The sequence below is a fragment of the Trematomus bernacchii genome, unplaced genomic scaffold, assembly GCF_902827165.1.
Source record: "Trematomus bernacchii unplaced genomic scaffold, fTreBer1.1, whole genome shotgun sequence".
NCBI classification, from domain to species: Eukaryota; Metazoa; Chordata; class Actinopteri; order Perciformes; family Nototheniidae; genus Trematomus; species Trematomus bernacchii.
The window spans coordinates 1,957,126-1,968,966 of record NW_022987477.1 but is presented as its reverse complement, the minus strand read 5'-3'; the positions used below and the strand labels follow the sequence as shown (position 1 = coordinate 1,968,966).

The 11,841-nt window shown below is 41.7% G+C and overlaps 1 protein-coding gene across 1 annotated transcript; it reads right to left on the bottom strand.

Moving 5' to 3' along the window:
• Window positions 1-1,328: 1,328 nt before the first annotated feature.
• Window positions 1,329-11,485, bottom strand: LOC117496618 (xin actin-binding repeat-containing protein 1). The gene is given in 9 exon segments (XM_034148333.1): window positions 1,329-1,648; window positions 1,650-6,058; window positions 6,368-6,415; window positions 6,767-6,903; window positions 9,034-9,112; window positions 9,325-9,657; window positions 10,577-10,664; window positions 10,828-11,005; window positions 11,407-11,485. Coding segments are annotated over 8 exon segments (5,313 nt in total). The 5' UTR covers window positions 10,956-11,005; window positions 11,407-11,485; the 3' UTR covers window positions 1,329-1,557.
• Between the last annotated feature and the right edge of the window lie 356 nt (window positions 11,486-11,841).

Below are 11,841 nucleotides of genomic sequence, written 5' to 3'. Positions count from 1 at the left end.
ATTTATGAACAACAAAGGGATATATGTGGTACTCACTTTGTTTGAGTCTCTATGCCTCCGACTCACTGGACACCGCGTCAGCAGAGTTTCTCAGAAGCCATCGGTTCTTGTGTTGAACGTGTCCGAAGCCTTCGTCGTAGTTTCCCTTTCTTCTGAACAGTTGTTGGTAGTGAAATATGCAGTAGAACTCCCCATGCAGTGGTGTGTAATTTTGCATGCTACAGTACAAATAAGCAAAATTGTTTAGTTAAAGTTATGTTTCACTGTTCTGCTGTACCTTAAACCCCGATCTAAACGAAGCTGATTGGTTTTTGCTCAATTTATGTGGTGAAGCAACATTAAAATGGTTAATCATCAGTTATATTTGTCCCTATTAATGTGACTATTAGTGTTTTTATTTTTAATTGAATAGCCATATCTTAAAGGGGACCTATCATGCAAAATGCACTTTTGTACGTCTTTTATACATGAATATGTGTCCCCGGTGTTCCAGGGAACTCACCAAGTGTCAGAAAACACAACCTTCTCTATTTTCCTCCATACCCAAATCTCTAAAAAAGGGGCTGCAACGGATCTGATAAAAACTGATCCAGATTTGAACACTGTCCTGACGTCAGGACGGTGGCGCTACGGCTATTGGGCCAACTCCACCAATCAGGAGGAGACAACCACGGCCATTGCCGTTCGAAAGCGCTGGAGACGCTGTAGTACATATGCCAGGCCTGTAGATGGTGCTGTTCTCACAGAATCAGCCCTTGCAAAAACAGAGCTAACATTTTTCAAATAGAGCAAAATGAGGCATGGCTAAAATGCATGATCTGTTTGGTATTTTGAAAAAAAAAAAGTATAAATATGCCTTATATACTGTAGGTATGGTCCTACACTATATTATTCAAATATAGCATGATAGGTCCCCTTTAAGGTAGCTTATCGTGATACAGTCTTACAAGTACAGTATAAGAAATAATATTTTTTACAGTTCAATAGTCTGCTATTCAGGCTTATGCCAAGTTTATCGATATTTCAATAACAATCAGTTTTGTAAATCATTAATAATTGTTGCAGTTGATTGATTTTTGTCGATTATGTCGGTATCTCACCTTAACTTTTTGTTGCACTGTTTACAACAGAAGCAAGTTTGGTGAAAAATGTATTTGTCTGCGGTAATTTTCTCCATCGGATAAACCGGCTTCGAACAGGCTGAACACATCTCTCGACAAGCCGGTTGAAACTGATGAAAGAAATGAGCTTGGTTTAAAAACAAAAATACTTATAATAGGTAATCAAAAAAAACACAACACAAAAGCATGAATGAAAACCAATGACACTTCTTTAATTTCAAATGCAAATCAAAAACAGTTTTAAGATTACAAGAGACCAACACAAATCTCAACCATCAATAGAAACAATGGTTTTATCACAAATACAAGTATGTACACAAGAACTTTGTCAGAAAACGTATGAAGAAACGCATTCAATGGGTAACAAACTTCACTTTTCTACGAATTATTTAAAGTTTTTAATTGATCGGCACCTAAACCTCTGGGTACTTTTACCTTACATGTGGATATTGTTCCTAGCTAACCAGTGACAACAGTGGGACATTGAAACCCAATTTCCAAATGGTTCAGTCCTCTCATAGTTGTTTGACGGTCTTTGAGCCCACGATACTTTTCCCCTCATGGTCAGTCTGCACCTCGAGGACACTCATCTCTCGTTTAGGGTTGCTAGACGATTGTTTTTTACCTCCTTTTCTGGGGTCCTTCTTCCTGTTTTGAGCGGGGCTGTTGCACGTCACGGTTTTAGTCGACCTGAATCTCTCCTCTGTCTTTGGACTGTTCTGACATTTCGGGCAGATCGTGGTCTCAGGTGGAAGCAACTCTGTTTTCTCTGTCTTTTTAGCAGCTGATTGGATAGAGATGAAGGCAGGAGAAGATGGAGGACTTGCTTGTTGTTTTGCAGACGCTCCTTCACCCTGACTAACTAGCAGATCTGAGTCTCCTTGTGCTGTCGTGCTAACCTGTGTCTGCAGTGGTTTTGTTCTGCTTGACTCGATGCTAATTTTGCTAATACCACCAGACGATGGGGACCCTTGATCTACCGCTAATGACTCTTTGAACAGGCGCGATAAACCAGCGATATCTGCGTCTGATTTCAAAGTAGAGACAGAATAAAGAGCCTTCTTAATCCTTTCCTCTATTTCCACAAGTCTTGCTAAAGTATGTTCTTTAAGAGTTGTGATCTCCTCACTGGCTCGCTCAAGATTTCCAAACACATGTGCCATTGAAGACTTGCTTTCGGTGTTGTTTTTCGTTAATGGCAGCTTTCCTTCTTTGTTTCCTTTTCTCTTTTTCTTTTGTTTCTTTTTGCCGGGGATGACGACCCACTCTGGTACGTCCTCGAACACTTTCCTCAGACAACTTACATCTACCTCGCTTGTGTCCTGTTCAATTTCTTCGACTCGACTGAGAATGCTCTGCAGTTCCTCCTGCTTTCGCAAGTTGTCAAAGATATCCATGGCTGCGGTCATATTCTCCGTCATGATCACATCCATGTGGACTGACAGACGCTGTCGTCGTTCGACCTCTGTCTCAGTTCGTCCTTTCTTCTCCCTCATCTCGACCTTACCTTCTTCTTTCTTTACTTTCTCCTTCTTGCTGTCAGCAGTTTGTTCGCAGGTGTTTGGCTCACTGCAGGATGAACCAGGTACAGTTGGTTCCTCAGCAACATGTGCAAGAATTGAGGTGTTATTGCCAGACTGTTGTTTTTTGTTGTCCACCTGGGCAATTTTAACTCTTTTTGGCTTTGCCGGAGCCTCCTTCCCTGAAGCTGCCTTCTTACCTTCAAATTTCTTACATGCTTCCTTAAAGTCTACATGGCTTTCATCTGTTTCATTCATATTCTCTTTGATTGGGGAATCCTTGGGGCTTTTCTCTTCGTCTGTGACGTTTATCTCCTGTTGTCGCCTAATGTCATTGTCAGTTTCCAAGATAACGACTGAACCTTGAACTTGATGCCTCACTTCACTTTCCTCAGACATCGGTATGGCTTCATCAAAAGGCTTTTTGCTTTGAGGATTCACTGAACCCGACTCTGCACAAACGTTAGCTTTGAACAGACCTTGCTTTTGTTCATCCTTACATGACAATGGTTGAGGAGCTGTTTCTTCTACTTTTACAGTAATAGTTTGGGTTGCCTCAGGATTGTTTGTATCAGTTGACTGAATCTCTCCTTGTTTCACTTTGAAATGCTCAGGTTTGGGTGGGATGGCTGGTTTTGGAGCCACAAGTATTGTATTGCTTTTCTCTGAGACATCACTTGTATCTGGTTTATCTTTGGGCTCTGCATGTGTTGATGTCCCCTGTTCTTTAGAGAGCTCTTGTCTCACTGGTGCTGGAGTTGGTTCAGGGTCAGTCACGGGGCAAAGCTCCTCCTTAGTGGGGATTTGAACAGACGCTGTATTCAAATGTTGTGATCTTTGAGGTTTGGACACATTTCTGTATATCATGGCGTCTCTGAAATCCCCCCTGCTGACATTGATGTTGGATTTCTGCAGGGAGTCCAAAGCTGCTTGAAGTTTACCGTGAAAAACAACTTCCTCTTCCTCCTGCTGAGCCTCGATTGTTTCTGGAATATGTCCAGGCTCCATAGCAGCTTGCAAGTGTTGTTTCTGGAAGACTTCTGCTTCTTTTTGACCCATTTTGCGGCATGTCTCAGTAGTTTCTTCTAAATAAATACTATCTTTATGGCATGTCTTTGTGTGAGGTATTTCTCCATCACCTGCTGTAATTGAGGTGGTTTCTTGATAGTGGAGTCTCTGTTTTGCTAGTGCTGAGTGATGCAAAGATTTGGCCTCGATTGTGGCCTGATGGAGGCTTTGCATTGCAGTTTGGAGCTCAGAAATCTCCTCGTTGTTATCTACCACCTCGACTAGTTCAGCCTGGTGGACCTGACCATCGTCCTGTGTCCCAAAATGTAGGTTTGATCCCTTTGGTGTAACCGTAGAGTTATATACCTCAGGTGTTTTGACACCCATCTCTGTAGAGGACTGGCTCTTTCCAAGACCTGTGACTGCACAAGAAATGGGGGCACGATTTTCCCATGCATTTGGTTTGGGCTGGATTGGTCTTTGATCTCCAGAGAACATGTTTTTAAGTCTCTTTATATCCACTGGGACCCATTCTGAAGCGCTCTCCTCTGCTTCATCACCTCTCTGTTCATGATGCAGATCCATTCCTTGTTCAGCCACATTTTGACTTGGAGGGAGTTCTTGTTCTTGCTCGGTTGGCTCCGCCTGAAGAGTTTTCAAATACTCCAAATCACCCTTTTCAATACAACTCTTGAACAATTTAACGTTCCCTTTTACTGTGATTTCAGGCCGCATTGATCCTTGGTCTTTGGGAGTTTCTAGAAGGCAGCTCTTGGTTGATGCAACAAAACCTTTTTTTAGTTCTTGATTGTCGTTTTTTCTCACATCTCCTCTTTCCTGCTCTGGTTCACAATGCTCTGCGCCTTTTGGAGGACTGTAACTCTTCAAATCGTCCACATCCAAATAATAGTAGAGGGAGTAGACTATGACTTTAGCCCCTCCGTCCGTATCCTCCTGGATTATCACTCCTTTCCGCAGAGAGTTATCTTGATTGAGAATATCCTCGACAAGCTGAGCCATGTTGGCGGTTTTAAACTCTGTGTCTTGGTTGGTACTGAAGTGATGATGCTGCACTGGTATCTTCACCAAGGTGGCCTCGATATTTCCTTTCCTACCCTCCTTCAGATACGTGATATGAGGCTTTAAGTTTGACCGTGGCAGCAACTGGAGTATGAAGTTTTGCGCACCACCTTCAGCCACCTCGTCGTATTTGATCTCAGGCCCATCTTCTAATAGAGTGAATTTAGCCTTTTTAGCTATCATCGTCTCATTGACCTCAATGATTGAGCCATCTGAATGTATGGCATTAACTTGATAAAGGGAATTCAGGGTTTCCTTGATGTTCTCAACCTGCCACTCAATTTCATCCTTGTTCTGATGCCTGATTTGGTCAAATGGCATTGATTCAAACAGGTGAGCTCTGTTTTTGACATTAGCTTTCACCTGGTCCTGAATTTCCCCACCGTCCCGCGCTGGGCTTTGGTTTTGTGATGAACGCAGAAATGAGTGTTCTCTTTCTATGTTTGTTGGGATGAATGGGTTGTTTTGGGAAAGAGCAGCACTGGTTTTGATGATTTTCTCTGGACCAGGGATGCTTCTAGTCTCATCACCAAAGGGTGTTTCACCAGTGGAAACCACATGGTCAATGCTTTGGCCAATGATAGGATCACAAGGACCTTGTTTGTTAGGCTGGTTTATCACATCAAGACTTTTGGTGTGTAGATTATCTTGTCTACGCATGTTAAACTCCTGTTTTGGGACTGCCCCTTTCTTATCTCCAGAAATATACACTTTTCCTTGGCAGTTATTTTTGGGAAATGGTGCAGATGTGTTCACAGACTGACTCTCAAATCTCCTCCTGGTAGCCTGAACATCTATTCTTACCATCTCCTCCTCACCCTCTCTGTTTGGATCATGACTAGGTCCAATTGTTTTGTCAGTACAAGACCTGTCTTCATGCTCCTGAACCACAGCTGATGATTTACTGACATCGCCTCGTTCCACTGTTCCCTCTGCTACGTGCTTCTTGGGGATGTAAGGAGATACTTTGTTGGTAAGGGCGCAGTTCTCAAATATCAAGCATCTTGACAGGACCTCTCCCTCGTATCCCGTTTCACCATCTGTCTCTAAACTCAAAACCTCAGCAAGCTCCTCGTCCACCACTCCATCCAGCGTCTTCAGCTCGGGGTGAGTGTGCTTCAGGAGCCTTTTCAGCTCGCATTTCGCCCGCTGTTGGTGTAGCTTTTCTTTAGAGAGTTGCAATGACATGGACTGTGTTAACTTGGCCCCAGAGACGTCTTCTGGTCCTTGCTGATGTCTCGCTGAAGGAAGCGAAGGGATGTCGTCTTTGCTTTTTTCGGAGTCCTCGGACATCTTAGAAGAACAGAGTAAAGGTCTCATCATTGAGTCCTTTGTGACAGATATGAGCCATCCAGTAAAATAAATTATGCTCCAGGGTGTGCAGACATGCATTCAATGGTACCTCACTCATGCCAGTTGATATGCTTTCCACATGCCAGGTGTCAGTGGGTTAGCCGAACTCCAGAGCAACCAGCAAATGCAACCACATGATTAATACAATAATGTTGAGTTTATGGCATCCAATATTTATTTTTAAGGGAATATTCATATCTCGGGAAAAGCTTTAATGTGTTTTTGCAACAAATGAAAATACATTGCACACCATTATGCAAAATGTCCGGTCAAATTCCAGCTTACCTTGGTTCGCTGGACTCTTTTCCCAGACTGAGATGACTTATCTTGTTCCTTGAAGGAAACAGTAATAAGTTCAAGTCAGGTTACCTTCACATAAGGTTTGTTAACAGATCAGTAATCATTGTATGACATATTTTAGCGTGACACCGTTTAGTGTGTTATATGACACCTGTAAAAGATAACGAACTGCAGTGTCTACAGAAGACAGATCTGCTGAGGGAGGTGCGCTCTCTGCAGTTAAGTTAATGGGTTATCATGAAACAAAAACATTCATATCTTTTCTGGAACCTATAATTAAAAATGTTAAAATGTAACTTCTCCTTTGCATGCTTCTTAATGCTCTTAAACATTTAGCTTAAGCTCAAAGACAAGTGAAAAGACAAGGAGTAGGCGGATGTTTACCGGTTTTGAAAGGCTGCGTGTTGAATCCTGAGGTACCACCTTCGACAGGTAGAGGGCAGACATGGCTTTGACCGAGACACACTTGCTTTGGATTACAGAGCTGTCTCTGAAATCTGCAATGGACCTCCTCTTTTCATCTGCAGAGACATCAGATCAACCTTTAACTATCATTACCATTTCTTGTCTTGCCATTGGACATGTAGTATTAGTAGTATTTCAATCAGCCAGAGTACAATGTGAAATAGGGAATATCTTGTTTTTCCACAATCTTATCAAAGGTTCAATAAGTATTTGCTTTATACAGATGTGCCGTCCAAAATCTTTACGTGGTATTTAGGTTAAAGGTAAAAGGAGTTGTACATTTGTCTCACTTTGTTTACTGGTTAATTTTAGCTTTTTAGGAGGCAGCTGTGTCAAAGTATTTCCAGAGAGGGTCACAACATCATGTGACTTTTTCTGACATTGAAACAGAAATTCAACAAGTTACTCATTTTAAAAACACATACAGATGACATACATCCATGTCAGCTAACTGTGTGTTATTGATAGTAGTTTTTAAAGGTGACTAGTTATAACATTTAAAGCTGATATTGAACAGCTGCCATGTGTTGGAGCTATATATGTCCCACTGGTGGTGGAGAAGGACAGATACCTGACTCCACTGACACAAATACTGAGAGTTACACAGACAGGCGAGTCACTACAGCTACACATGACTCAGCGTTAAATAGTCAAAGTGAAAAATTGTGTCGAAGTTCAGATCGTAAATCCATAAAAAGCTGCGGAACACATGAATAAAGCAAAAACGCTGTAAAATTAGAATAAAGACAACATTTAGGTCAAATTCTAGCAATATTAAAGTCTAAACACCTTTATGTTCTACGATTTTAACGTTTTTAATATATATAAATACGTTTTTTTTAGTATGCTTATTTCAAGAGCCTCTAAAAGGACATATTACATGCTAGTGGAATTATTTCTACTCATCAAACACAGAGATGTTTCTATAGTCTTTACCATAGATGTCATTTACAGTGGAGAAATGACCCTGCAACTTTTTGAAATTGTACTTCTTAAAGCCTCAAACTAAAATGTTCAGAAAAACGATAAATGAAATGTTGATGTCCGAAGCGAAAAATGCCTTAAAAAAAAAGCCCCATACTTCCAAAAAATGTGCATGCACTGATCAGCAACTGAACACATTCTTGATATAGCTTCTTCCTGTAAATCTCTGACATCAATCCTGATACCAAGTCCCCTCCAACACACATTGACGCACTTTGTTTCCACATTTAATCACAAATCAAATCCGTACTCACAGAAAACGAACAGTCCCTTATGTCCTGCCTGTCGTCTTATTCCCTTTCAGTCTTTGTGAATCTGTGAGGTCTGATTTCCTCTCGCTGTGTGTCTTCTAACTCTCAGTGTCTCCCTCTCTCCTCCCAGTAACAGCTGACCCTTCACCCTCCGTCACTTATTCATGACTTGCTGTCTATTTCTGTCCTGTAGTGAAGTGGTCTGCTGTGCCCACACCAGGTTGAGTCAATCACTGCGTCCTGCACTTCTCTCCCTCTCAGTTTCACCTTCCTTTCATTCCCACAGCCTCGACCTGAGTCACGGGCCTCGAAGGGCGAAAGGCGGCTTTCCAGGGAATCTTTCAGTTGCAAACGATTGATCAAGTCTGAAATGTGACTTGCATCACAGCAGCTCCTTGTGTAACATCAACATAGACACATATCCAGACACAATACATGAAAAACAAACAGCACAATTTACTGTGAGGAGTGACTGATGCGTGCTTCAGTCTGACTTTGCACGACGCTGAATTAGGCTATTCTGTTGTTGTGTACATATTGAAAACTAAACATCTTTAGGCAATTCTTTATTTTAAGTGTCAGAAATTCACTTTTTCCATTTCCTTGGATGCTAAATGAAGATCTATATGTGTTCGTTGGTGTCAATTAAACATGATTTTTCTCAAAAAGCAGCTGTACGTGTTGGTTAATTATTCATTTGTATCTGAAGCTTAAGGGAGTGATGCCAGTTTCCTTACAACCTCTTCTTATCAACTGGTCTTTGTGTTTATATGGTCTTTATATCTGGGCTTTTATAATGTCGTTTTTGCTGTGTTTTTCAGCCAAACCATAGAAAGTTAGATTAAATTCGATTCAGTGACCTTAAAAATGCTTTCCTGTGCAGTAGGCTGAAGTAAACGATGCTCAGGTTCATCTCACAGCACACTTTATTGAACGTTGTCTGGTACTCACCATCCTGAGAGGCTGCAATTCTCTCAAAATCTATCCCCCCGATTGATTTCCTCCTCTCCGCCCGGGTCCGAGTCACCACCTAGAGACAGAAAAATTAACTCTCATTGCAAATAAGCAGCCTGTCTGTGTGACAATTATTTTTCTTAAGGGGTGTCATGATGGCCCCCCCACTGACACTTTGGTACTGTATGCACCACGACATCAAGTCAAATTCCTCGTACGTGTCAACCTACCTGGTAATAAACCTGTTTCTGATTCTGATAATAACAAAAGGCTGATGTTTGCATTTACCTGTCGAGTCACATGATCAGTTTTAGCATCCTTTCTTGGAGCAGGTTCCTCTCCTTCTTCCCCCTCTCCGTTCACCATGGGCTTGATGTCTGCAGCCTTGTTAGAGGATGTGAGACTCGCTGCTCTGGGACTCCTCACCTTGTTCTGAGTGGCTCCCTTGGACTCAAACAGAGCCTTCAGGGCCCCGATGGAGCCGGCGCTGCTCTGGAGGTTCCCCACTGACTTACTGCGGGTCAAATTGGATTTGTCTCCTCGTGACAGCTCCCTCGCGTCATTCCTCCTCATCAGAGAATCTAGGTGAGTCTCGTTACGCTTCAGAATAGACGGTTTGATCTGGCGGTGATACAAAAAAACATTCTTTCATGCAGCTGTGTTTATTATTTTTTAAAGGTCTCCTATTATACTGTTTTTCATCAATATATTACAGGTCTCAGATATATACAGAGCCTGTCTCTGATTGGCTGAAACACCAAACAGATCATGGCAGCATCCCATAATCCCCTCTGTTTCAGCCCTGTTTCCAAAGTGCTGATTCTCTGTCTGTTACTTTAGATGAAAATAAGGAGCCCCTCCCCACGCCCCTCTGAGAGAGATTTGGTTACAAAGAACTCAATGGTGCTCTAGGAGGAGATTCAGGTAATAAGGTGGGGGGGGTTACCTTGGTTGCTGATTGGCTAATGGTTACACAAGACAAAACATCGTTATGACATCATAAAGTGGCCAAAATCTGATCAGCTCATTTTCAGACAGGTTTTTTATAGAAATGGATCAGGACAAAAAGAGAGAGAATCTTTGTTCCTGAAACTTTCAGAGTCTCTTTCCACAGAGGGGACACATGTTGATGAAGAAGAGACATGAAGAAGAGGGGACACATGTTGATGTAGAGGAGACATGAAGAAGAGGGGACACATGTTGATGTAGAAGAGACATGAAGAAGAGGGGACACATGTTGATGTAGAAGAGACATGAAGAAGAGGGGACACATGTTGATGTAGAAGAGACATGAAGAAGAGGGGACACATGTTGATGTAGAAGAGACATGAAGAAGAGGGGACACATGTTGATGTAGAAGAGACATGAAGAAGAGGGGACACATGTTGATGTAGAAGAGACATGAAGAAGAGGGGACACATGTTGATGTAGAAGAGACATGAAGAAGAGGGGACACATGTTGATGTAGAAAAGACATGAAAAGGTGGATTTTGCATAATAGGTGACCTTTAAATATGATGTTGCATTGTGTTTGAGTTACCTCTTTGAGCACCGTTTTTGGCTTTGCTTCATCATTATTCACTGCAGTTTCTGGATTGGATGCACTTACTTCCACGGTAGTTTGATATCTATATTTAAAAGACATTAGAGAGAACAGGGATTGTAACCTTTGTAGACCATTTACATGCACACAAACCTATCTAACATAACAGGGCCCCTTTAAGATACATGTAGAAGTAAGTAGAGGGTGTGTTTATTGGGCACAGATGTAGAAGAGTGATGTTTCTTCACCTGGACACTAGCTGGGACACAGATGTTATCCTCTCCCTCAGCCTCCCCTCTGTCCAGGTGGGCTTGTCACATGACGAGGGGATGCTCCTCAGTGATTGGGTGCGCCGCAGGTTGCTCTTCCAGTCCATGACAAATCACGTCACAGCAGCACTTAGTTTGCAAACAGCTTCATCACCTACTGTAATATGAGAGACAGATTGTATTCAAACTACTCCATTACAATTACCTGTAAAAAAAAGAGTAACCTAATCTGAGTATCAAAGAATTCAAGTAATGCAACCTGATTACTTTGGCTACTTTCCTCATCAAATGCAATGCAAATAAATACAGGATTAAATAAAGATCAATAAGATGTTTGACCTAATACAATTTAAAGCCCGGCAATAGATCTGTTTTTACCTTTTTAACACCTTTGAACGTCAATAATGCATATCAGCAATGAATAAGTTTGTTGCACTGTTCAAAGATTTTAAAGATGTCATTCAATCAAAACAGCTTTGCAAATGAGTCAACTAAATCGTAAGATAAAATACGTATGTTTTGGGTCTATACAAAGAAGATTTAGAGTAGATTTGTTACCTTACAGCCAGCCGTCAGTCGGTGTCTGCTCTCTGTGAAGATTAGAAACTCTTCCGCGATCATCACAAGACCTGCACACGACGCGAAGCATTTCAGAGCAAAGTCCTTTTTCTTCCTCATTACCACAGACTGTGTAAAATGATCTTTGAGAAGGACTACAGTATAGCAGGATATACACCCTCAAAGCAATCAGGAATACACACTGTGCATCTGCTGCTTTCATCTCGGGTTACAGAAGCTGGTTTGCACAACTCAAAATAGTTGTATTCAACATTTTAATCTGTATTTAGCACATTTTGTCCTGAGTTTTTAGGAGATTCCTCGATGTTTGATATCAGGTCCAACCCCCAAAAGCTCAGATGCAATAATTTGATCTTTAAGCAGCAAGACATCATCCATTAAGTTGAAATAAAATGTACTTCATTCATTTTGAGG